This window comes from Gymnoscopelus microlampas (assembly GCF_963454915.1).
Source record: "Gymnoscopelus microlampas genome assembly, chromosome: 6".
Lineage (NCBI taxonomy): Eukaryota > Metazoa > Chordata > Actinopteri > Myctophiformes > Myctophidae > Gymnoscopelus > Gymnoscopelus microlampas.
This window is the reverse complement of record NC_139943.1, coordinates 26,252,363-26,279,533: the sequence shown is the minus strand read 5'-3', so window position 1 is coordinate 26,279,533 and position 27,171 is coordinate 26,252,363. Positions and strand designations below refer to the sequence as shown.

General features: G+C 41.8%; 2 protein-coding genes across 6 annotated transcripts in view; both read right to left on the bottom strand.

Annotated features, from left to right (window-relative positions):
* Window positions 1-2,569, bottom strand: part of nrn1la (neuritin 1-like a) — a 62,156-nt gene extending 59,587 nt beyond the window's left edge. Inside the window, exon 1 of one of the 2 annotated variants that reach the window (XM_084059196.1) lies at window positions 2,341-2,569. In XM_084059196.1, coding sequence (XP_083915322.1) covers window positions 2,341-2,398 — 58 coding nt within the window. In that variant the 5' untranslated portion in view covers window positions 2,399-2,569. The remainder of the gene's footprint in view (window positions 1-2,340) is intronic. The other variant, XM_084059197.1, reaches the window with a different exon arrangement.
* A 740-nt stretch (window positions 2,570-3,309) lies between these two features.
* Window positions 3,310-27,171, bottom strand: part of edc4 (enhancer of mRNA decapping 4) — a 38,336-nt gene continuing 14,474 nt past the window's right edge. Inside the window, exons 14-30 of one of the 4 annotated variants that reach the window (XM_084059943.1) lie at window positions 26,930-27,021; window positions 25,413-25,597; window positions 24,662-24,741; window positions 24,038-24,170; window positions 22,520-22,812; window positions 21,935-22,165; window positions 21,415-21,516; window positions 20,982-21,125; window positions 20,625-20,667; window positions 19,275-19,422; window positions 15,967-16,122; window positions 14,984-15,099; window positions 14,634-14,799; window positions 13,118-13,304; window positions 11,670-11,889; window positions 11,163-11,326; window positions 3,310-6,652 (exon numbers count right to left, since the gene is read on the bottom strand). In XM_084059943.1, the coding sequence (XP_083916069.1) occupies window positions 6,469-6,652; window positions 11,163-11,326; window positions 11,670-11,889; window positions 13,118-13,304; window positions 14,634-14,799; window positions 14,984-15,099; window positions 15,967-16,122; window positions 19,275-19,422; window positions 20,625-20,667; window positions 20,982-21,125; window positions 21,415-21,516; window positions 21,935-22,165; window positions 22,520-22,812; window positions 24,038-24,170; window positions 24,662-24,741; window positions 25,413-25,597; window positions 26,930-27,021 (2,644 nt within the window). In that variant the 3' untranslated portion in view covers window positions 3,310-6,468. The remainder of the gene's footprint in view (window positions 6,653-11,162; window positions 11,327-11,669; window positions 11,890-13,117; window positions 13,305-14,633; window positions 14,800-14,983; window positions 15,100-15,966; window positions 16,123-19,274; window positions 19,423-20,624; window positions 20,668-20,981; window positions 21,126-21,414; window positions 21,517-21,934; window positions 22,166-22,519; window positions 22,813-24,037; window positions 24,171-24,661; window positions 24,742-25,412; window positions 25,598-26,929; window positions 27,022-27,171) is intronic. The other 3 variants (XM_084059944.1, XM_084059945.1, XM_084059946.1) reach the window with 3 other exon arrangements.

The following is a 27,171-nucleotide window of genomic DNA, read 5'->3' as shown; positions in this document are numbered from 1 at the left end:
GTGTTAGAGACAATTAAAAGCCAAATATAATGGCTTTGCTTCGGCAGCAAACCACAGCCACACTGTCCACAAGCTTGGTTGGTGATTCAGGGAGGCTTTCACTCATGGGGAAACTCACTAAACTCGTTCTTTGCATTTATAGCTTTCTCAGTCAGGCCAATGAATAAAGCCCCTTATATTGACTTCATAATTAAACTTTGCTCTGATCTACAGCAACTTTCATGGGCTGAGCAATATGCAGTGCACCAGACAGTAAAATTGAACTGTAGCACCGATGGAGAGATAGGAGGAGGTGATACACATTTTTCCTTTGAACCTGGACATACTTCAGCAAGAGAAGTCAAGTGTCAGAGAGAGAGAGAGAGAGAGACAGTAACAGGATAGGTGGGCACCAAGGAAGAGTGGGCACCTCTGTTAAATTGGCAATTATTTCCAAAATTCAATATTTGGAAAATGTAAGTAAAGTAGAATATACATGATTAGAACATGCTTAAACATTTGACAATCAAGGTCCAATATTTCTACAATTGCTACAAAACCTTAATATCCAGTTATTTTGGGGCATATGAAGAAGTTGAAGGATAGTTTTACAAACACAGGATATGGTGTTATTATCCAAAGTGCAATGGACTCTGCATGGCAAGGACGTCCTCCTCCCTGAGCCAAGCTTGCGCATGACCGCATACCTGATATTGGGGCATATGAAGAAGTTGAAGGATAAAATTAAGTCTGATAATGATGTACTGTGCATGTTCACGTGTATACTTTACATTAGCCTACTTAAGACCATTTTTCAAATATATTATGTATTTTTTTACATTATGGACAAAATAGCCAATTCAACATGGAGGTGGCCAGATGTCCCTAGTGCCCACCTATCCTGTATCCAGAGAGACTGAGAAAGACAGACAGAAAGAGTCACAGATGCCACATATTACTTTCAAGAATACTTCTGCAAGAGCCACGTCACTCACAGATGCATCATTTGTGTGTGAAGCCAAAGCAGTTGAGTCAGAGTGTACCCCTGGTTCAGTCAGTGGACTATAGCATCCATCCCCTGGGGCTGTGCTGCTGTGCTGAAGGCGACAGGTGCGATTCATTCATGATTTATTTACGTCGGCATGTTTTTCCCGCGCGCATCCCCGGGGGGCCCCCCGTGGCTGTGACATCACCTCAGTGTGTGAGCTGGTGAATGTATAACCATCCGCTTCAACGTGGTGGGCTCGTGGTGTGGTGTGATGCAATGCAATAGTGTCGGTCATAGTAGATGGGGGGGATGCGCGGCGATGCACAGAGCTTCCCTCCGGGTTAAACGCAGTTGAATATACCACGTGCATTACAACAGAACGTGTGCGTAAAAACAGAAAGAAAAAAAAACCTCGCTAGTTACTGGTGTAAGATAAGGAAACAACGGAGGATAGATAGCACAGATGTAGACAGACTGCAGAGGCTGGGTGTAATTCTACCATGCGCACACCGCCAGTAGGCTATCGGACCGCGTATTGCATGAGTGTGTAGCCTGTTTACTGTAGCCTACATATTTGTATTTATTACTAGGCTACTCCTTTATATTATGTTTTTGCATAGTAGGCTATTGTATCTGTCTGTCATTAAATGTGTCTATGAATTGAATACACATGAATGGACCCTATAGTGCTTTCTTGGGTTTAATCCTTTCAGCATCCTTTCTGGGCTTCTTTTTGCAAACTGTTAATAAAGTATTCAATCAATCAATCAAGCCTACAGTATGAGGAGGACCACCAAAACTCAAGTCTTAATGGTCAATCCCACCCACCGCCTTTGTCATATAGCGGTTATAATGTACTGTACATTGTATTTATTAATTGTTATAGGCTGCTGCTGACTGAGTCCCATCTCCACCTGGACATCGTTGCGTCAGGCGCGATGCTACACACATCAAAGACCTGTGTGGCTGAACTTGCTGTGCGTTACACTGGCCACAATATTAAAAGGTGTATCCTATTAAAATATATCAACTATAAGTTGACTACTTGAAGCCAGTGTGCCGTTCCGCTACACAGCGTAACTTCTAGGCAAATACAATCTCATTCTTTATGTTTCATATTCACAATTCATCATATCGAAGGCAAAGAGTTCATAACTGATCACGAGCCCACTACCCAGAGTGGGCTACGGTTGCAAGGACCCCCACGATGATATGTATTTGGCCGCCGACCCCCAGCTCAAAATATTTCGTTCCAGAAGCAAAGATTTGAGTTACAAAGGTTTGCTTTAAAAAACACATATATTCAAAGATTTGCACACATTTTCACGATTTTCCTAAAAAAAAAAATAGCATCTGTTCTGTAGGCTACTCACCCAGATAGAGAGCAACAGGCAAGATGATGAGGCAGGCAGAGTTCACCAACGATGCCATTCTGACCCGAGTTCTTCCAACAGCGTAGGCTTTGACCGAAATGCCAAGTTTATAACTGTCTGCAACTCACTTTTCCGTCGTGTAAACGTTGATGTTTCTATTTGTGTCCCCTCCTTCCTTAAAGTGGCTGTTCCGGTGCAAGTTGCTGGTGTGAGTGAAATGAGGAGAACATACTACTACTACTACTACTCCAGTGTGAAAAGATACAGAGACAGAGTGCGCTCTGCTTTAAGGGGAGGGCACGTTTGTGCTGAGTAGGACGGTCTTCACTCTGTAGCTCCCAATTAGCTGGAGAGGAGAGCATATGAGATGTAGCTAACCCATTCGTTTGTATGGATCAGGGGTCTTCAACAGGGGGTCTGGGACCCCTAGGGGGTCCTCAGAGTAACTACTGGGGGTCAGCCAAATCTTTGTGTGATGGTGAACATTAGCCGAAAATAGCAGATCTACAAGTTCTGAGCTTGTAGAATGTAGATCGTCTATTTTCGTGAAGTTGGTGTAAAAACAGCAGACCAACTACAGAGCAAACGGTGAAGTTGACTAGTTGACTGAGTACTATCAGAATATAGAGCTATTTAACACTTATTTTAACAAAAGTAAATCACTTACCCTAACAGTCTGAACATACACATTAGCGCGAATCAGACAGGCTATTAATAGAAAAGATAATGTAGTCTATGAAGCTATGAAAAAGTAAAATCTGCAACACAAATTTATACAATATGTAGTGGGGGTCCCTCCTTCATCCATCTCTCAGCTAAGGGGTCCTTGGGCTGAAAAACATTGAAGACTCCGTGTATGAATCTTCACCTTACAATCTATGATATTCACCAACCAATGTCTTTACAGATGAATAACATGTTGGTGTATTATATGGAATAGATTAAAATAAAAAATACCATACATTTAACAAGACTTATTTTTTTATTCAAAAAAAATGCTTAGGGTAAAAGAAACATTGTAAAATATACAACATAATCATCCAAGCACAGGGAAATGAATACAATTGAAATATGCCACACATACAAATGAAATTAAACCTTACTTATCAACAAACTAGGAAAGGGGGAAAGCTATATTCTGTTGCATTTATGTGCAGGCTTCCTGACATTCTAGAGAAACCTCTGGTGGAGCCAAACCGCTGAAGGGAAAAAAATAAACAATTCAAACTTTCAAGTTGGTACAATAAAACATGGGCTACTTGACCAAGAACACTTCTTTTCTTTCTTGTCCTTCCAAAAGTGAAGCCTTGGTAGAAAAATGTAAGATGGATGCCACATTTGGACTACATGAGTCATGACTCACTTATCTAAATGCAGGCTTGCCCAGTGTTTGAAGATCTATTCAGGCAGATAAATGTGTTTATAGTGCTGCTGCTATAGATAAACTCAAAAACCAGTGGGTCACCGTCTCACTGAAAAAACAAAAAGGTAAATAAAAAGGAATTGTGAAGGCAATGTAAATCTAATAATGGTTAAGTATTGGTCTGGGCCCAGTTGACATTAACATTACTAGGTAGAGAAGGGAAAAGAGTGACACTAAAGATACAGTGGCATTTGTCATCACAAATCCCAGGAACGGTTATAAAGTCTGGACAACAGAATCCTTTTAGCCAACTAACTAGCTGAAACAGGAGAATACAAGTGGCTCAATTTCTCACACTCCCAAGGTTCCTTTTGTAAATTGACAAGTGAGTAATGCGTGTTTCAATCAGCACTCACAAATTAAATGTTTGCAAACCTAAAGCATACATGCTCTCCTCTGCTGTGCCATTTGAGGGTTACTTAACACAATCTTGTATGTAGACACTTTAACTGCTAATTTACGAATCCAAATTTTCTTGACTATTAACCCTTGTGAACTTAAAAAAAGAAAGACTTAATGTCTTAAATTTGTGTCTACAGGTTCAAATGAGATCAAATGAGAAAAGTACAATAAGGCACTTACCATACAAATTCAATGTAACAGATTCTAAACATGACAACCAAATGAACACAACCACTGAGTATTATACAATCTGCAAAAAACGGTGGACAACCTGCAGTTAACAATGACATTCAAAATTGAGATATACAAATTATCATACAATTAAAAACAAATTTCAAAGATGAACAAACGCAAAATGTACAACCTAAAAAGGCATGTTCTTGAATGTTTTGTTGTAGTTTGAACTAGACTAAAAGTCCAATGCCAGGAATGCTGTATGTATTCAAAACTGTGATGCAACAGAAATGTTTACAATTCAAATAAGTGCTGCCCCCTAGAGCTGCAGAGAAGTAACTGTACATTAAGTTTACAAACATTATTTAGAGTTGCCCTTTTAGAAAACGTTGACAATAATTTGTTAGAAGCATTATCTAATGGATAACCATTAGGTTTTTTAAGCAAGTAAACATCTCTTACAAATATTGAGGGTATAGAAAAAAAGTGGCCAGTGTAAAGAAGAAAAATCAGTTATCCTAGAAGGAACACAGAGTGAATGGCAAGGATGGTCTAATCAGTTAACCGTATAGAGGTTTACACATGGACGGCAGCCTTTTTGGCTATTGGATTCAATAACTCTCATTTCGAAAAAAAGCTATGTCTCATGGTATGCTTTCCAGACACATTTCAATACAATTTCCTCTGCCGTTTCTCATGTATATGTTTTTATCACTCAGAAGGCCACCTTTCAAATCTTTCTGGAAAAGAGGCCAACTGGAGGAGATAATAAATCTGCAAATTCTACATAAAAGTCAACTGGACACAGCCCTGCTAACATGTACAGTATTAGCACGGCGGAGTTATGAGTGCCAGGATGCTGGAGTTTCATTGTTACTATAAAGTATGTTAAGTACAGTGTGCAATGCTAGTGAACTTAAGACATCTTTTAAGAGATGCTAATTCAACCGAATCCTTAATGCTTCTAGCGAACAAGATGTGAAAATGATCTCCAGGCCAGGGCATGATACAAAGACATTCTGAGGCAAAGTACATGTTTAGTTTTATCAGTTTAGTTTTTCCCCCCTGAAGCACATGTAGCTAGCTGCGTTGATTATAGCCTAAACTATATTCCATAGTATGATGAAAATATCAGTTATTTTCAGCAATTTCGCCATAGTGCAATGGAGTATAAATTAAACTTTTAGGCCAATTTGCATCACTGCTGAAGGCAACTTTATTCCCTCACTTATTACCCAACTTGATTGCCTCAAGAATGGCCCATGTATCAGTACCATGATTCCAATACACAATCACTCATTTCTATGACAGATATGGGTTATAGGAACATGACAGATCACAAAGAGACAGCAAAGATCAGTCTGGTCACAACCACCAGCCTGGCTGAATGTTCTTTAAATGTCTTTTGGAAATCAGCTGATGTCCAAGGTATGTTAGGTATTGTCAGATAGACAGAATGCCCAAGAGTTTTCAGTCCAACGGTTAAGTCTCTTCTCACATAGCTTGCGCCTTCATATGATGGGGAAGAAAAGGGATATGAGGAAGTCAAAAGATAGACATTTCTCAAGGGAACAATGTATGGATTAACCAAGGTCTGGAAGCATGAACAAGAGTCAATCTCGCGGTCACTAAGAGGAAGGCCTCCTAGGAACAATCCCATCCAGACCAATCCCATCTTTCCTTGCAGTTTTGTCCAAAAAATAAAAAAAAAGGTTTCAATCTTCTAACTGAAGCACTGTTCACTGGTGCACGGACAACCAGGGAGGCCTGGGATGAGAGCAAAGTACATTGGGAAGAGGAGGGGGGCAAGGGCTTATGGGGCTGTCTAGAACTCAGAATACTCGTCAAACCTCTCCGTCCAACAGCTAACCTCAGTCGCGCCTCATATTCGCATTCAGTCCAGGTTCAAACGTGTTTTTGACCCCTCTGAGGCAGCAGCAGCAGCAACATCTACATCCAACCATCCTTTCTGGTGGCTCAACAAGCAGGACACTGCTTGATCTCCTTAGCACTCTACCAGGAATCCCTTATCTCCTAATTTTAACGGTCAGTAAAGAAATTATTAAACTGAAAGCAGGATCTTATAGGTCAGGCTCCGCCCCCCGCTGCCCCGATGGCAAACTGAATGTCTAGTGGTTAACCAGGCCCTGCAACATCATCACTAGGCGCCGCGCCCTCTTGATGAGCGGACTGGGGTGGTCCTGCTGCAAGAAGGCAAAGAGTTTCGGTCTGACCTGGGATAACACTGCCGCCATATGGTCTCTTGTCAGAGGGTCACTGTGGTCTAGGTTCATCACGGCATCGTCCAAGTAGCTAGACAGAGACGAGGGGCAAAACATACAGAATACAGAACGTTATCTTCAAGATTTTAAGTTTATTAACACATTCCATGCCAGAGTTTAATCTCATAATGTACTCACCAGTGCCAAGGTTTTATTGTTGTTTTTGTTTTTTTCATGTCGCCATAGACCTCGCTAAATCCGTTAAAAATGCGCGTTCATTTGGTTCTACACACACAGGGGATCGGTGTGCGACGAGCAGTGCAAACCGCATCCTCTTACGTTCCGCCATCTTGAAGCTACAGCGGTGAACGCTAGACAGTGATCAGCGAGGGGAAAAACAACAACGAGATAATCGACTTTAAAACCGGATCCCAGACAGAAGCGGATACGATCGAAAAAAACGGAACCCGAATAATTTTGTTTCCGGTGGTGCTACCGGAACTGGAAGGGGATCAAAAAATTCGGAAAGTTGGCGTAGATCAATGCGATTGGCACGTGGCGGCTTTTAATCGGTTCGTGTAGATCTACGCGACTGGCAGTCAATGTGTTAAGAGGGAACGAAAGCTACTGACTTTGTTAGGGATTGGTGCACTGAGGAACAACCTAGTCAGAAGGAGTTTTTTTTAAATGGCTTCCTGAACCAGATAATCTGGTACTGTGGAAAACCCACAGTTTTAATTGTCAGGCAGCAAACCAGAGAAATCTGTCTTCACAGAAATAACAATTAACACTGCAGTTGCACTTTCTGAGGTGCTCAAGTTGGAATCTCTCCCCCACTGCCTTCGTCATAAATGTATCCTGTTCCCCTTTCCCCCACAAGCCAATATAAACCTCATAACTATATTTTTAAGCTAGACATCTGGTGTGCTAGGTAGTTCTGGTGCTACATTCATTTCAATTTTACTCCCTCTGTCTGTGTGTGTGTGTGTGTGTGTGTGTGTGTGTGTGTGTGTGTGTGTGTGTGTGTGTGTGTGTGTGTGTGTGTGTGTGTGTGTGTGTGTGTGTGTGTGTGTGTGTGTGTGTGTGTGTGTGTGTGTCTTTCAATTCTAAATGGCCATTTGCCTCCCTCTGTACAACCTACCTATTCCCTATCCAATATCACTGGAGCCACCCCCACTCCCCATCTTCTGTTGGCATAGGGCCATCTTCCCCAGAACACACACACTAGAGGGCTATCACATCCCTGTAACACTGCCAACATGCTCTTTGAAGAGACATTTAATGCCCTTGTCCACCAAGCCAGAGAAGCGATATTGATACACCTAGACCTTTTAAAAGTTATATCTTGAAGGAGATAAGCTGGCTACACATTATTCACCTTTGCTTTTCTGTCTACAGCTCTTTCCAGGTCCTTTGAATAACACCCCACTAAAGTATTAACTCCACAACTTAGATCATTAAGAAATATTACATGAAAAGGTATTCTTTATTTATTTATTTCTGCAATGACAGTGATGCTGTCAGGGACAAGGTGCTTGTGCCTGCGAAGACACAGTCTCAAGTAATTTGCAATCCCATACCATATTTATTCAGAAAAGGAAACTACACACATGCACTCAAAAACAATGGTTGTGCTCAACGGGAGATTGGGTGCACTTGTTTAAGGATGGTGGTCACAAGACAGGTGACAGTGTATAAAGAGCATGTGGAGGCAAAACAAGATAAAATCTAAACATCAGTGTTTACCCCTTTGATACTCTGCTGTGGCCTTTTGTTTTGACTGAGAAGGCCACTTCTAAACTGCTGATTCAGAGCAGGCAGGTTGTTCCTCCACCAGCGGGAAGGCCATAAAAGCATGGATATGTACTCTGAACATTCAACCACACCCTTCTACCCTTGTACATCTCTCCTCTCCAGATGGTGCAGGGAGGTAGCAGAGGGCCAGTATTAGCAGCCTACAGTTTAAACTCAGAACAGCAGATTGACAGCTGATGTGAGCCTTGGGCTACTCTGTAAAGGAACTTGAAATGGCTTATAGGTTGTGGTGGTGTGTATGGGAGGGGGGAGGAATCAGAGTGATGGCCAGGATTCAGGACAAAGCCATAACGAGAGATAAGACAAGTGAAAATCTGAGATCCATATTATCACATTTAGAGGGGGAAAAAGGCACAACTAGCTGAGAGGGAACAGATGAAGTACAGCAACAGCAAGAAGAGAGGAGGGAAGAGAGGAGGGAGGACATTATACCGCTATTCAGAGTGCCATGCATGCTCCCCAAACAGCCATCTAGTGGGGGCTACAGACGGAACAGGGTGATGGGGTCAGCAGTTTAGCACCGTTGAACACTGAGGGGAAGAGGCATAATGGAGATCCAATAAAGATGAGATGGGGAGAAAAGGTGTTGCTAAAGATGGGCTTTGATACTGATGAAGGGCAGGGCAGCACAGAGACATGATGGCAGATATTCAAAAGAGTGAGTGTGGTGCAATGCAACATTTGACTGCTGGCAGTGTTACTTTTCCACTAAAACAATTTTAAATGAACAGAGTATGAAGATGAGAATTTGAATCCTATGCTTTTCAACGACAACCTATCAAACCACTTGTCGTTAGCTGGATCGACCGATATTGCTGCAGTGCACAACGAGCCATTCCCTGCTGCAACAAAAGCAGGCTTTACTTCAAAGCTCACTGCAGTAGGACAGCTCAAACCACTTTTATTAAATGTATTACTGTATAACAATACCCCTGCAAGTCATGTTGAAAAAATATAATGCCCAACAGTGGAGCAGAACTCTCCTTAGGGAAGGCAATTTTCCCAAAGCAGCTCTCTGATTGGACAACAAAACTAATGAAAACATTTTGTTGAATGCATGTACCTGTGAAATCCTGAGTGGCTTTATAGTGGACTTACCCCCAGAAAATACAAATCTTCGGATATTATGTTTGCCTCCTGTATATCTATGCGACTTTAGAGAAAATTGTGCTGGGAATCACACTACGCTAGTGAGTCTGAGAGAGCATTTCAGTGAAATGGACACAGAGGAATTGAAATGTATAAAAACAAAATTCAACCAAACTTAACTTCTGTTGAGAGACACACTCCTGACATACAGCGACGCGAGCGAGCAAGAAAACGTCATTAAAATACATGTTTCAACCACGATCCTCACGTACTGCGAGCGCGTTGTGTAGCGATGACTTCCGACCATCAAATATTCACCTGCTGTCACTATTTTAGCGAGGTTTCGCGGCTGTGTCCCCACCCCAAGCCATTTTTATTGGTAGAGATCTGCACGCTGCTTTGCACCCGTTCCAGGAATGCAGCCAGTTTGATAGAAGTTGTATTAAGAGTGAAGGAAATTGGATGTTCAAATGTCATAGTGGACGGATAACAGTAGCTTCTCTAGTGCATATTGCTCCCGACTCACTTCATACATATATTTGAGGATTGTTCACGGTATAGTGAGCCCAATGTTACTTCATATTCATAACCCATTTCAATATAAACTTCCAAACTTTCATCCAGAGATTTAAAGGCAATATTTGTACAACGGTACCACAGACAGATCTACGTCAGAGTTACAGGACCCATGCTCAGGTGCCAGTCACACACCTGTGTGACTGGCTGCTGTGTTGCTCATTCCACGATCCTTACAAGCTATACCTCGTTGTAAAGGTGACTAATCAACGATAACGATATAAAATACATTACCAATTGGTATTATTGAAGGGGAGAAATTATCGACCAAAGTTCAAGTTAAGTTTCAGAACTTTTTTTGAGGAGTTTAGTTCAAACGGTATAGTGAGAACCTCATTACTTCATATTTACAGCCTATTTCAGTTTAGTTCAAACTGTCGGTATAATAATTAATTAGACCCGCATTACTTGTTCTAACAGTCAAACAGTAATAGTGAGACCCTCTTCAAGTGTTTGCTTTTACTGAAGAAAGGGACTAGGGGCCCTATCTTGACTTACCCCTTCTTCTTTTACAATTTTCAAGTTCAAATAGCCGATCTACAAAACGATCTACAAGCTCACAATGTGTCGATGGGCTATTTTCACTATTTTAAATGTTTTTCCAAATAGTAAAAAATAATTGCCTAAAAGGTTTAGGCCTAAGGGGTAAGGCAAGATAGGGCCCATGGTCTCATATTTAAGGGAGACCTGTCTATGCATGAGTTTGGAGAAAAAATCTGAAGGAGAACATGCGTGTGTGCTAGCCATGTTGTAGCTTCATGAAACAGAAACGTTCCTTTCCTCTCATTGGTTAATTTGATTGGTTCAGGCTGTATTGCAACGCTATGGCTGGCGCTACATATCAGGACAGCTGATGCGACATATCAGGACAGTTTGTCACACAATTTCACAGACAGATCACTTGCTCACTGGCATTCAGGACGGGCTGACAAACATCAAACATTGTGGGGAAAAGGTGAGAAACGGGGTGCGAAAAATAAGTGGTGTTGTTAGTTACACGTCTTATTAATCGACCATGAATGTATCAGTGCTGTCTATATTCAAATGTAGAGGGCTCATTGAAGGTCTGTTATGCATGTGTGTGTGTGTGCGCGCGTTACTTCACAAGGGACGCTTCCCACCTTATCTTGAGCTCAGAGCGTGTGGCGAGGTTGGACGAGAGCTGCTGGATGAGAGACAGCAGCACAGGCTGAGAGAGGGGACACGGGTGCTGACCAAACACTTGCTGGGAGTCGATGGTCTCACACACATACAGCACCAGATTCAGGTCTGTTGCTGAGAGAGCCTGGGAGAGAGGAAGAGCAAGCAATTAGTACGATACCCCATACCCACTAAAGAATGTACGTTCTTTTTACACATCGACACCAGGTATCTGCTAAGGGATAAGTGTAAAAGGAAAAGGGAGGATGTTTGAGAGTTGGGGGTGAAAATAAAATCAAAGAGACAAAGGCAGACAGCGATGAAGTAGTCATCAAGAGTGCCAAAAGAGTGTTAATGAAAAAGAGAAAAAAAATATATAAATCTTATGAATGAACCCCCCCCCCCCCCCCCCCGCACTACCACAAAACAAAGTATTGCTGGCTTGCTAGATCTGGCAGTATCGGTGTGTGTTTAACCATGTGGAGTACCTGCTGGAAAGCCTGGTTGAGCTGGCCTTGCTGTAGAAGTTGTAGTATGTTGGCTTGCTGGGCCTGGTAGTCCAGGTGTGCTGTAGGGACAGGAGTGCTGGCCGCAGACCTCATGGCCTGCATGATGCTGGAGGTCACCACTGCCTGCTGCTCCTTCATGGCCAGGCTCACCTCCCCTTTCACAATACGCTGCACATGGCTCAGAATAGACTCCTGCAGACTGGGGAGGAGAGAGAGACAGAAAAGGGTAGGAGACAGGAAGAGAAGGGAAAGTTAGTCATATCATACCCTTGCTCGATTGGTTTACACAGCAGAGCAGGTACTATTTGTTGGAGCACGGTGATTCAAAGGTAGAGCTTCAAATGTTTTTTGATTTTTTTGCACAACATTACAATTGGAGAACTGGCTGAACACTCCTGTATCTTGAAATGATGGCAAGTTTCAAAATAGCGATTATGTAGAGTGATATTACTATGACAACAATGTTATCAAGTCTACTTTAATGCAGTGAAAAAGTTGTCTTTTTGACAGCTTAGTCTGCTCTTTTCCCCCTTTAAACTAAATCTCTTTGCCAAAAATAGCCACTCCACCAAGCTCGCAACGCATCATGGCATGTTCTGAACTAGTAGGGATGCTAAGGTTAACCATTATAAAGTACAGTTTATTTAGAGACGGTCTAGAGATCCAAAAGTGGGTAAAAATAAAAAGGCCATATCCTTTCAGATACACACCCAATACATTTATGAACACTGAGACAAACGTTTACTCCAGAGGCAAATGTTTCCATTTGAAGATGTTAAACTCTTTACAGAGTAAGTTTGGCCAGTTCCTACCTACTCTCTGCTCCGACCCTGACAAATCTATAAACCCCAGAGGCTGTGGAATTAATTGCAGAGGGAACAAGAGGCTCAATCGAATTTGTGTTCTTACATTAGCCCAAGGATTAAGCTTTCCTTGTTTCTCCTCTCCAATCCATTACACACCTGCTCAATACGCAGTGACTTCGGCCAGGACTGCTGGCATATGCAACCTACAACTCTGCATATCTGATATTCCAAATGTGCGATTGGGTTATCAATCAATGTTATCAGACCAATTACTGCGGGGGCTATCAATCAACTTTTAACAGACATATTTTGTTGTGGGACACCCCTTTAGCAAAAGATCAAATATGGACTGCTCACAATATTCTGTTTTATTACCAAATTTACACAGCGGACAAAACATGCGTTTTCATGTGATCAAATAAAACAGGTGGTTTGCAACACAACAGCCCTCTTCAGAATAGTCTTTACAGCAAAGCATCATATTGTGGGAACATTAATTATGTGTGAAAAGCAAATAGCAGATTTAAACTCCACTAGCAACAGCTACAATCAATCAACTTCATCAATAAATATACCAGTATAAATGTAGTGAGATCAATGTGCAGTAGGTCAGATACATACTTTCCCACCATCATCTGGAGCTGGTGCTGGACCTCTGCCCGGACACTGGTTGTGATGCTATTGGCCAGCTGGTCGGTGGAGTTCTGGAAGTTGTCCAGCATTTGCTGGAGTTGGCCAATCATAGGGTCCCGTGCCTCCTGCTCTCTCTGCTTCCTGTTCTTAACGTGGGCCTCCAGTTGTTGAATATCTTAAGGGGGAAATGATTGTTTTAGTTTGTATGCAAGCCATGTGCACGCATGGGCAGTTATAGTGTAGTCTCCCCCAGGTACCAGGAAGTCAATGCATACATTTAGTCTCCATTCATACTAGATTCATACTAGATATCCTTGGAAACATGAACCTATGAATCTAGTTGTCAGATTGCATCCCAAGGTGGATTTCAGTAGAAAACACATCTCACATAGACTTGGCATATCAAAACCATAACCACCAAAGGCCAACCAAGGCCATGCCTGTGTTTTCCTAAAATATTTTTTTATTCTGTTTTCAGATAAATAGACCCTGACTGCTGATGATGTCCTCCTTGCGTCATCAGAAGTCAGGGTCTGTTTATTGCTGCTAAAGTAAAGGAAGCAATGTGATGGAGGAGTCTAGACAGGGAAAGTGGCAGTCAAGTGTACTGTATGAGAGAAACCTCAATTGCTTTTGCAAGAATTACACAAGCGTCTGTAATCCTAGGGGCCCCATAGAAAACCATTAAATAATACTGTGACACTTGTTCTGTCCCTGCCATGGTGACAAAGGAAGTACATCCCTTGTTCTGGTGAACAATGCAGTCTTATCCTGCACTCACACTGGCAGCAACAAAAAGCAACATAGTGGCCAGCAGTCGTTCATTTCCAATAGAGCTAGTTTCTGTTCATAGAAAGAATTGGAAAATGAAAGAAAAAGGTTAAGACTGTGTACATATTGTAAGACTGAAGGAACTCCTCATTCCATACACCATGTATGCTTTTCCAATGCTTCCAATCATGTTAATATTGTGGCTGACTTCTAGTGATTTTTCGACAATGATATACGATCATCTCTACAATCTAGTGTAGCAAAAATTCACATGACATTCACGGGAGAGGTAACATTTCCATGGTAACGCAAGCGCTACAAATCAGAGATGTCGCCGCTACACTTTACATACGTGTACGTGTGGCTTCTACAGGAGCATAAAACATTGTTTTGCAACCACATTGCTCATGGTAAGTCTACACTGGGTTGTTCCAACATTAGAGCTGATTCTCTATACAGATTTTTACTTTCGGAACATCACAGTCGAGCTCTATGGTAGCTGGGCTACACTGAGTGACATGGAGCGGTGCGATTTTCTTCGCTTGAGTTATGAAAGGAATGTATACATAAGGGCTACTAAAAGCCTGCATCCTTCATTTTTTCAGCCATTACCTTCATGTTGGCCTTGTGAAACTCCACTGATAAAAGAAAGATGTCTTAATCCAGAGCATGTTTCATACTATTGCTAATAATCCAGTTAAGTCTGATAATTTACCAGAATTAAATGTCTTACACTCTTGCGTGCCCTGCTTGAAGCTGTCGTTGATCTGCTGGAACATATTTTGACATCCCCTCTCAAAAACAGGTAGCACAATATTCTGAAAGGCATCCTTATAGGCTGCCTGGATGGGGCCCTGCAAGGCCTCAGCCGCCGCTCGTCCGATTGCATCTGTGGTGTTCTGGAGAATGGTAAAGGGGCCAGAAGAGTGTGGGGAAAATCAGGTTATTGGTTACTACTTTGCTATTGAACAATCATGAGGAACACACAGGACAGAAACCTGTTGAACAAAATGGATAGGTGAGGTAGAGAGAATGGGAAAGCCACATATGGAAACGTGTGTGCATGTGTGTGAGACCACTCACCTTAGATTTCACAACCTTGCTGACATTGTCCTTGAGGGTCGCCTCTACTGCTGTCAGTTTAGCAGCAATGGTGTTGCTCATCTGGCCCGTCACTGGCTCCAGGCTCTTTGAGATGGCTACATGAGACACAGAGAGACAATCTATAATTTGTCTGCCATGTTTTCCTTAACACATTTAATATTCTAGTGCCAATCGCGTCGATCTACGCGAAACTATTTAATTGCGCAGCGTGCCAGTCACGTAGATCTACGAGAAGTGGTCTTTTTTTTCACATTTCACATTTCATTGTAGGCCTCGTTCGCCACGACACATTTCATTGTAGCACCACCGGAAACGGAATTAACCATATCCGGAGATTCCGGATCCCATCCGCCTCCACTCTAAAGCGGAAACTAAATGCTAATTTTCTCGGTTGTTGTTTTTCTCATCGCTGATCGCTGTTTAGCATAAACCGATGTAGCTTCAAGATGGTGGATCGCAGATCGAAACGGTTTTCGCTGGGCTCCTCACACAGATCCCCTGTGTGTTTACAAACAGTTGAACGCACGATTTTAACGGATTTAGCGAGGTCTGTGCACCACTCAATTAAAAAAAACAGCAGCACAGGTACACATCTCCAGGTGCAGGGACATCTCCTCAATGACCAACTACTGCGTTAAATGTAGTGATTCATGTGCTAGGACTCAGTCGCACAGTATAAACAAACTGATATATAATTCAACCTTTACATGCAGTGACCTATACAAGGAATGTTGACTACTTGTCTGCAATGTGTCACCAACTTTCTCTACTTTCTCCATTGCAGTCACTGTGCTTGCTTGTATAATATCCACAACCCATACGAGTTCGGGTCCCCGTTTTATTATGTATGTGTAACTTTACACTATGGAAGTGGGGTGAAAGTGACTGTGTGTGAGTGCATGCGTGTGTGTGTGTGTGTGTGTGTGTGTGTGTGTGTGTGTGTGTGTGTGTGTTCTCCTTACTCTGTGGAACCGTCCTCTTCATTTCGTCTCTCAGTATTTTGTCCATTTTGTTGGTTAAGGCAGAGCCAAGGGTGTGGCTGAGCTGCTGGCTGAGCTGCTCGTGCAGTTGCTGCTGACAGCCCTGGCTCTCTGCTAGCACACGCTCCAGTCTGTGCTCTGAGGGCACCGCACATTAAGGACCACAACATTATAGACAGGCTGTGAAAAAACTGACTGTTCAAAATGCAGTAGCCTTGTGTTTGGTAACAGCAACTGTAATACTAGTTGCGTCCCAGTTGTCATGAAGACGGTGTTCATTGTATACATATACAGTACATCTATGTTATGGATAAATTCAGTGTCGCGTAGCTGGCTGTAGGTGGAACTGTCACAGTTGGACAGGGATGGACACAGAATATGAGGTACACATGTTAAAGTTGGGTGTGTATTTTGTGAGTACCCATTTCCTAAAAGAAAAATAACTTCACAAAAGTCAGAGTGATAGTGATGCCAACAAATTTTTGACATTTTAGAATGTATTATTACTGTTATACCATGATACCAACTTCGAAGGCCATGAAACATTTTTTTCCCATTTCTTTTTACAGTGGAGAAAATGTCGGCCATGAATTAAAGCTATGAAAGGTCCAGGACATTCCAGTTCTTTCAGGGACAACAAACTAATGCCCTTTTATACTAGTTTGAGTGAAACAGATTTTAGGTTTCTCAGAAAGACGACGGATATGTGCAGCTGTCTTACCAAATTGACAGTCTGACTATATTTCAAAGCTTGGGGGAATCATGTTGCATAATGCATGCATATGCAATAATAATATGCTACAGTATGCACATTATACTACATAACATACATAATGCATTTTGTGTGTACATGTCTTTACAAGAAATGCTTAAGATGAGGGACAAAGTAGATATGAAATGTTACGGACATATTTTTCCCCCTTTCGATCACCCTCTAGTCAGGATGAATATAATCATTTTAGAACTTGTGAAGGATATGCAATAGAATTGCAATTTAAAAAATAAAGTACAGTAGATTGCACTGCATTTTATTTGTGATTATAGAATGACAAACCTAAAGCAAAAATAAAGTTAACTAAAGTTTCTGTTTAATATTCTAGCTTTCTACTACCAAGCTCCAGTCTCCCTGGTTGATATAAAAGCTCATAAAACGCACACGAAGCCGTGGGTTCAAATACAAACCTCTCTAAAATTACACTTTAAGACACGCTAAAATTATATTCATAAAGCATCCATGTTCTGGCTGGTTCTAAGTGACGGGAACAGAATGGGAAATGGCTATCATTACAACAACTAGTTCCACTGTAGCAAACCTGTTCTAAACGTATCTAACACATGATTCAGGCAATGACACAGGCAAATACGCTTAGAACGAATTGGCTGACAAAGCTAGTGAACACAAAAGATGACAGATAAAAGTTTTACTCTTGTCCTTTCTTTGCAAATGTCTTTGCACAAGGACATCTTTGGTCTAGCAGTGTTATACAATAGATACTGGCCATATTTGCCATTGCATTCTGGTGTATTCCATGTAGGGATGCACCGAATATTCGGCCACCGAAACATATCGGCCGAAAATGGTTAAAAAATGCATTTTCGGCTTTCGGCCGAAAGGGTTTTAGCGCCGAAAGAATATCACCGAAAGACACCGAAACATATCGGCCGAAAGACACCGAAACATATCGGCCGAAAGACACCGAAACAATGCTATTTAAAGCCGCCTTAAAAGAAGGAAGAAGTGTTTGTTATGATCTCGCTGCACTGCTCCTCTGCTGCACGCACGCAGGTTAAAAAAGGTCCGGTGTGGAACTTCTTTACAGTGTGTGAGACCGATGCGACACACGCTATGGAAAAAACATTCAGTCTCTGTGTGTGCGTGTGTGCGTGTGTGTGCGCGCGCACGCAGCCAGGGCTGTGTGTGTGTGTGTGTGTGTGTGTGTGTGTGTGTGTGTGTGTGTGCGCGCGCGCGCGCGCTCGTTGTGCCTCGTTAAAAGAAAAGAATCCAGCAAACAGCCCAAATAAAGTAGTCCATTGAAGTAGATAGGGACAACACTTATTGTCGAGTTAAGCACAACATTTTAGATCCCTTTAGAGAGTTTAAAACTATAAATTCCAGCGGAGTTTGGTGTTAGCAGCTAGCACATAGCAATGACATATGGTACTTTTTTTGCCTTGAATATTCATGAAAGGCAGAGTGACATGGTTTGTTTTTTTGCCTTGAAAACAATGAAAGGCATACAATGTTGCTATACTCAGTATGCCAAAATGGTATGGCTTTCATTCAGACAGTATGGCATACTCCTGGGTCTTGGCACCCACTAACTACATTGAAAACCTAACCTCACTGTTACTGCTTAGATCAGGAGTTCTTTTGTTGCATTGGAATTGCTGAGGTTTAAGACATATTTTAGTTTGTTCAAGACAGTATATTTAAATGTAATATTTTGTGGATTTAGTTTACTCGTTTTGAACCAATGCTGCACTCATTTGACTTGTGATTTAAAAAAGCCTTATAAAAAAATAGAAATGTACTTTTACTTGTACTTAAGTATGTTTAAAAGCATGTACTCTTGAATACTTAAGTACATTTAAAAGCAAGTACTTTTTTACTCTTACTTGAGTAACATTTTGACTGAGCTACTTTTAGTTGTAGTGGAGTAAATGTAACCAGGAGTACTCTGTACTCTTACTCAAGTACTGGGGTCGAGTACTCTGTCCACCTCTGGGCCTGGACGACCAGCATGAGTGAATGAATTAATAAATAAAAAAGTTAAATAAAAATACAAAAAGTTTAAAAATATAAAAAATAATATTGCGCCACATGATCGGATGGGTGATCGGTATCGGATGATCAGACTTGATCGTGATCGGATCGGTGATCGGTTTCAAAAAACCTGATCGGACCATGACCATCTCTATTATATATATGTATATATATTTATCATATTCGGCCTTTCGGTATTCGGTTTTCGGCCAACTGTTTTCTATTTTCGGTTTTCGGTTTCGGCCAAGAATTTCCCATTCGGTGCATCCCTAATTCCATGCCTTTGAGTTCATGCTGTGTAGTCAAGACAGGTTCACCCTACTTCCTGATCAAGAAAATTGTTGGTGTATTTGTGCAGTATGGTGGCGGTGCATCACAGGCTTGAGTGTAACTCACGATTCTCATTTCATCAACACATCAGATAAAAATTAACACATTATTTAACAAGAAACAATGATATAAGCCTATTGCCTGCTCTTCTACATATTCTAAGGTGTCCGATAATAGAGAGTGCAGTAAAGGATACGATCGTGTTCCTGGTGGCTGACCAGGACATGCTGTACTTGGGCCATGATTGAGCTCTGCATGACATCCATTTGACCACGCAGCTCGACTAGTTCTCTCTGCTGGCCACGTAACAGCATCAGCAGCTCCTCCTGAACCTCAGCATTCATCTGTTGGGAGATAGGGCATTAAAGATGGAGAACAGAGGAGAGGGAAATATTCTCAAATAGCGGCACTGTCGGGTGGAAACCTTGCATGTCCAAAACCGTAACTTTTCGGGTAATCTCGGCGCTACTGCATTAAACATTGTTGTTAGTAGGAATAAACTAAAAAGGAGATCGTGCCCCCAGAGGCAAAAACGAAGAAAAAACGGTTTTCTTATTTTTTACTGAATGGGTTCAAAGATTTTCGTGAAAATAATAGGGAAAAAATTCTGTATGGATCCAATGTAGTTTAGTTACAAGCTATTGTAAATACTTTTATTGGTTAAATATTTATAAAACCGATACAGACTTTCAAACCTATTTCAGACATGCCATTATAAGTGTTAACTCATTCCCTGCCAAAAACGTAATTATTTACAATTACCAATTCTGCCAAGAACGTAAAAAACACATATATATATATTTTTTTTTAAATTTGACCCAAAGACCAAGGAGATATGATTTTTCGAAGATCTAGACTCCCATCCACTTCCTTGTTAACTTAAAACTTAAACATTCTGTATCTCGGCTCCTGAATCCTTTTTTTTTTTTTTCAATGAAAAATCTCTGGCAGTGGGCAAACGCGGCCAGCAATAATTCAGGCAGTGAATGAGTTAATGTTCCAAAACGTAACATTTTTGTTCATTGTGGTCTGGCAAAACTCAGTAGGTATCTGCGTAACTTGTCGGCATCATCAATTCAAGCAACCTTGTGGTGAATGGATCAGCCTTTAACCAGTCAGAACTGCAAACGCATGCCATACATTCAGCAGTCAGTTGGCAAATAAAACGTGTCAAACCCAGTCAAGACAAGAGCAAAACCACTTCTCGAGAAAGTCCTTCAATCAAAATATTTTTTATGTTTTACTTAGATAGCAGAGCGTAAAGAGATATGAAACGCAGAGCATAGAGTGAGGGGAGACAAGCTAGACATGACGAGAGATGGATTCAAACTCGGATCCTTGTGACTCACAAAGAGCATATGGCCAGTGCACTAACTTGCTGAGCAACCCCTAATAAAAACAAATTCTGGTGCCGGCTACAATCGTTTCTCAGTGGATGTTTTCCAGATTAAATAACTTGTCTGGAAAACTGAGCTGACAAGATTTGGGTTAGCTATGCGAGGTTACAATCCTCCACCAAAATAGAAAAAATATCTCAACCACTTACCTGATTAGAGTCTACCTGTCTGGACTGAGAGTGAGAGGACTCTCTAAGGAGACAGAAACGAGACAACAATCAAAACAATGAATGGCAAAGGATTTCAAAACAATTCCTTGAAAATATCACAACTTATGAGTGTTCACTCATCATTTAGTGAAAAGAACCTACCTGCAAGCTGGGCTATTTGAAAATTATAACTGGAAATGTGTTAACTGGGGACTTTGTGATATCTTTTTTTTAAAGAGAATTGTGAGCCTGTAGGTCTCATTAGAGCTGCTGATGGGCAATGCACATAGATTATGTCATTACAAGGAAATATATGTAACAAAAGAGAAAAAGCCTTCAATAGGAAATTGAACACACCCATCCTCTTTCTTGCTCTTCCTCTTCAGTTTCGGCGAGCCTCGCGGTGAGGTCTTCCAGTCCTTAACAGGGAGTCTGTGAGACGCACGTGCACCGCAGTTCCCTGAGGACGACGCAAGGCTGGCTACCTCGTCATCATGGTCACTGGATCACACACACACACACAGGCACACGCACACACAGAGAGTACAGGTTGTAAAGACTGTGTGTGATGTCATGGTGTACGAATCAACAGGGACCTAATGAGTTGCAATTGATTCAGATGGCTTGGTTTTTGACAGTCCTGGCATCATTACACTAGCCAAGATCATGCAATGGCCTTTTTTTTGTTTTGTTTACACTGCACCCTAGTGTTAAAGATTAGTAAATGACACCAGATGCCAACTTAAAGTAAGAGATTCCAGATATAGAACATTAAATATTTGGATGTTACCTCTGCTCTGCACTGGCATCCTGACTGTCATTCTGTGTGAGTTGATAAGAGCGTCTGTGGTAGGGTGAGCTCATGTGTCTGTCCTTCAGCTCCTCTCGGGAACTACACCAAAACAGATGAGATATAAATAATTATATATTAAGTAATCCACCAAAAAGTAAGCATATTTAAATAACTAGAGGTTTTGGCCACCATGCATGGCCCTCACACCTACCTATCTATCAGGTTTGTTTATGGTTATGTCTGAGTCAGAGTGACATGTCTATGGTCCGCAGGCCGGCCTCCCATTAGCCAACTGAGCCACATTTCACCCATCGGCTTTATGGTGGCGCTATAACAGGACGCTGCATGTTTTGGCCTCTAACTCTTGAACCATAGGTCAGTCAATCAAAAAAATGCAGAGACCTGTGCTTAAGTTATAATAACAGAGGATTTTACTGTGTAGATGAAATGATGCTAGTGAAGTGTGTGTGTGTGTGTGTGTGTGTGTGTGTGTGTGTGTGTGTGTGTGTCGCCTCACCAATCTCCTAATCCATTGTCTCTTAGGCTGTTCCTGGTTTCTCTAGTGATGTCAGGTGCTGCTGGCCAAGCAGTGAGGCTCACGCCACCATCAGAGGCTCCGCCCCCTGCCACAGTGCTGTCCTGCGACAGGGCGTTCTCCAGCAGAGAAGGAGTGTGGCTGAGTCTAGGTTCAGGCTCTCCTATTCCACCCACAGATACAACTCCCCCGCCAAGCTCCAGGGACAGCAAGCTGTGAGAATGACAATGTTTACATCACGTGTTACATTGTGCAGCATACTTGCTCATACTGCATAATGCTGACTGTTCGTTTAACTCAGGACCGAGTGGTAATAGTACAGCACTGTAATGCATCATAATATGGTACATTATACTAGATAATCATATAGACTATTATTCACACTTAAGTCATTGTAATATATTCCCTGTAAATACTGTATCTTATCATCATCAATCTTTTTTCCTTTTTTTAAAATCAAACAAGAAACTCCATTTTAGGATTGGGACAAATTACTCTATTTCAGAGTTTATATTTCACACGTAAGCCTTGTATCGGTTTAAAAATCCACCATGTTGTTCATATTACCTGCTGTTATTCACACGTGGCGAAGACAGGAGGTGCAGAGCGGAGGCAGCGGAGGCCATGCTGTCTGTTTGGAGTGCCGGCAGAAGCATGGGCTCTGGGTTTGAGACCAGCCCTCGCTGGAGTTGCAATGTCTGGGATGCAATCTCTGGCATGTCCTGGGACATGGCTGTTGAGGCTGAGGAGATGACATCGGGAGATCGCACCCTAGTTGGGGAAGCCTGGGTTGGTAAGAGGGGGGGGTCCAGCACTTGAGAACCGTCAAGAGAGAGAGGACCACTGGGAGAGGCCAAAGCCTGGGGGGGTGAGAGGAGATGCAAGAAGAAGAGGAAAGATAAGAAAGGTTAGAGGGGGATAAGAACCTGGTACTAGGCATATAACAATTATAGATTTTGATGGTAAGAGTATAGTGTGAGAAATAATAAGTTTCACAATTATTACACATAGATTTATTTATACACCAGGTTGCTTCCCTAATAGTTACATCCCTACAGAGAGAGAAGCCAAATTCCAATACCCAAATCTGCTCACTCTGCAATCACTCCTCCAGAGTGAGTTCCCCAAGCCGCTTGGAACGAGAAAACGCGCATGTACATGAAGTGTCTATCTGTTTGGACCGCCTCCTCTAGCTATGGGATGGAAAATACACTGTCTGGGAGATGGTGTCTAAAAGTCGTGCCATGTCGCAGACTTCAAAGAGATGATTTAAAGCCAAAGAGGTTTGATCTGCTCATATCCTAATATTGTACTGTAAACATAAAACAGTGAGTGTGTGTATCAACGTTCAGACAGTGAAAGTGTCCCACTCGATTAAACTGGAAGAGCTACTGAAGTGAAATTATATTTATAAATCTGAATAACAGTGATCAAAACAACTAAAGCAACACATTAATGGCATTTTATTTACACAAATATGCTGATTGTTGTGCATGAGTGTGGGAGAATGCATGTCAAACAGCTCCATTCCGAAGCATATTAGAGAGAAATACAGTGTCCAATACAAGATGACATGTGGAGCAGGGAGGAGGCAAGCAGGCAGAAATGTGAGTATTGGAATGTGGCCATCAGTCCAACCTGCCTGATTCCTCCAGAATCGCATCTAATCCTCACCTCCTTGCTCGGACGCGGGATTAAGGCGCGAGTGGAGTGAGCGAGTGTGGAAGTTAGAGTATTGTAATTTGGCTAGAGAGAGAGAGTATTCTAAATTTGGCTGGAGAGAGTATTGCAATTTGGCTAGAGAGAGTATTGTAATTTGCCTAGAGAGAGAGTATTGTAATTTGGCTAGAGAGAGTATTGTAATTTGGCGCGAGAGAGAGAGATTGTGTGTTGCTTAATGTATACTTGTGTGCGCCACTGTTGTGAGCTTGTAGATCAGCTATATTTGTATAAGCAACCAAGTACAAATCAGGCTTGTTAGTTATGTGTGTGTGTGTGTGTGTGTGTGTGTGTGTGTGTGTGTGTGTCTGTGTGTCTGTGTGTCTGTGTGTGTGTGTGTGTGTGTGTGTGTGTGTGTGTTCCTACTGGCAGGTTCTCCAGTCCAGGTAGTAGTATAGATGAGGCTCTGGGGCTGCTGGTGGAGGCAGAGAGAGTTAGGCTACTGCTGCTGTTAATGTTCTCTGCTCTGTTAGGGCTGTGGCTCACATCATCTACAACTCTGCAAACACAGGACATATATAAAAGGCTTTCTTTGTTTTTTGTTCTTTGTTGTCCTAAGGCAATACATACATAGTCAGATACCCTGTACAAATCATTACAATCAGGAAAACATCAACAGGCAAAATACAACATCTCACAGTCAGTAAATTCTGACCATTCAATGTTACAATGTACACACTGTTATTACTAGCATCCTGATCCTGCAACAGTTTGTTATGAACACTGAGGGAATAAAGGTTGTCCACTAGTCTAATGCCCTGATCACCAACTTATTAAAACCCTGTGCATTTTATTAAAACCCTGTGCATTTTCAGCTGAGATGCTTTTAATTGCCTCACAACTGATATCAATTTCCATATTGCAGTGCTCATGTACAGTACATGGGAAAGCGTGTGGATAGGTGACCATCTACTACTGAATTGCTGAAAGGACAATAGTCAACATCACCATTCTTAGTTTAACTATGCATGTTTGTAAAGAGAGGCTAACCTGTTGGTTGAGTCTGAGTTGCTGCTGATGGCTGTAACAATAGTCAGACTGCTGGCACTGCTTCCAGGAGAGGCAGGTACCTGGATGGACACAACCAGCAACCAATCACTGCTTCTTTGTTTCTATAGTTGGTTGGTTGCTTTATTGTCAAAGATCGATTGCTTTACCCTCATTTGTACATGGAGGCATACATATAAATAAACATTTGGACAAGACATAATACCCGAAACAGGAGTTTTTTTTTAAAACACGGCCTGGATGGTATTCACCCCTGAATGAGCCTATCAGTTTTCCTGATGATTCTTTCACAGTGCAAGGAGTCAAAAGAAGGGAGCTCTTGTTCTTACCATGAAATCAAAGAGAATCTAAGAACTGCAGCTTGAGAGATTCCAAAGATATTCTCAGTAAGCTGCTTTTATGCTGATGCCACTCATTATCCCTCCCGCCTTTTGATGTCTAAAGGCCGCAACACGCCAAACTTTGTTGTCCAGACTACTGTACTACACAGACTGTAAGTCGAATGAAGTCGGTTGAAGGGTGTGGAAAAAGGTGCTGAATGCACCTCTCTCCACACCGCATCGAAAGTCTGCAACTAGTATGGTGCTAAAAATAGCCGATGGCTTGATGTTCACTTTTCAACTACAAACACATGAACATGCTTAATTTATTTGGGAAATTATAGCAGTAACGATAACCACTGCACGAGAGAAAACAAAATGAGAGCTAAACCAGTTACGGTGTGGGTTCATACCGAAGCGCTCGGCGTCATGAAGGCATCCGGGGTCATCAGCTTGGGCATTGCTGCGCTGGCTGCACCCGAGGCAGACAGGAAGTCAGCAGGAGCGGGAAGTGGTGGAATCTTCATAAGATCATTCTCGGAGCCGTTGGCGGACTCCTTGTCAGAGCTCTGGTCTGTCAGGTGATCTGAGAACCCTGCTGCAGACAGACAGTGGTAGCGCAAGGATTAGAGAGGATGACTGGCTGGTGATTGGTAGAGTGCTGATTCAGAACCTGCTGGATAAATCTAGGTGAAGGAGGAGCAATGTCCTGTCTCTCTACAGCTACTGATTGAAGTGTACTTGAGAAATGCCCTTAGACCCTAGCCTCGCTTGCAGAACTGCAGGGAAGCCCATAGTATATGGCTAATGAGTGTGATTATATACTTTGTAGCAGTAGTCAAGATTCTTTGACCTGGCAGAATTTTGAGGTATAAACAGGGATTATTATAGCGCTGAATCTGGCCCTATATCAAAATTAGTCACAGAAATATTTATCTCTCATTCAATAACACTTCTAGCATATCACTTATATAAGGAGTTTACACCCATCATTCTACCCAAAACAGCTGTAGGCTAATAGCTTAAACATTTCTCTAATTTAAAACAAAATATGTATATTAAAAGGCTAGGTTTAGAGGTATGTTAGAGGGATAGTCAGTGGTAGCGTCTATAATGTGAATTCCTGGATATGAAATGTTAATCTGCAATTTTCTATAATAATTGTTGTTAAAGCTTATTGAAGAAGCATATCACATGACGGTTAAGCTATGTTTGATTAAAAACCCAAATAACTAAGGAGTACTAAAATATTTGGGAGGAAATGTATGAGCTAAAAACACTGAATTACACACAATTATTTTAGTTCACAGGCCATACTGGACAAAATATTACTTCATGCAGGCCAGACCATTTTGAGTCAAAAGCTAAACCCAAGAATTTGATCCTCTTTGTATAATGGGATAAAACACTTAAATAATCCTGAATCTCTCCTATATCCTTTATATTAAAATTAGCTAATGGGAGGGCCGGCCGGCGGACATATGACTCAGACATAACCCTGTCACTATGACTCAGAAATAACCATATATACACATGCCGGCCAGCAGCCCGTCACAATGACTCAGACATAACCCTGTCACTATGACTCAGAAATAACCATATATAGAGGCCGGCCAGCAGCCCGTCACAATGACTCAGACATAACCTAGTCACATGCACATTATGGGCATATACTGATGACATCAGGGATCTCCATATATATGGGCATACAATGGAAAAGGAATGACAGATGCAGAGATCTCCATGTATGGGCTTATTGGTCAGATAGTGGCCCGGACTCTAGATGTCAGGGTCTAGTCATGTTAAACTGTGGATTATTGATCAGATCCAGAATTCAGTGTGGTGTTGGTTTGTTTAACATGCATCATTCTGATCGTGTGGGGGTGGAGGGTGGGTGTCGTCAGTGCATAGTAATAGGAGGATCATTTACCAAAGCCATCCTGGGAGTCAGAATGAGGCAGGAAAAGGGCAGAATTGGAACCCATGTTGGGCTGAAACCAAATCTGGACGTCCTGCAGAGATCTGAAAATACAGTAGCATAGGGGGACAAGACATTTCTGCAATGATCATCAGGAATATTGTTATGAGAGGAGAGAATGATTTTCTCAACATAATCATATTTAGTAAATGGTTTCATTAATGTGTTGTTTTTTCTCGTTCAAAAGCTGTCAA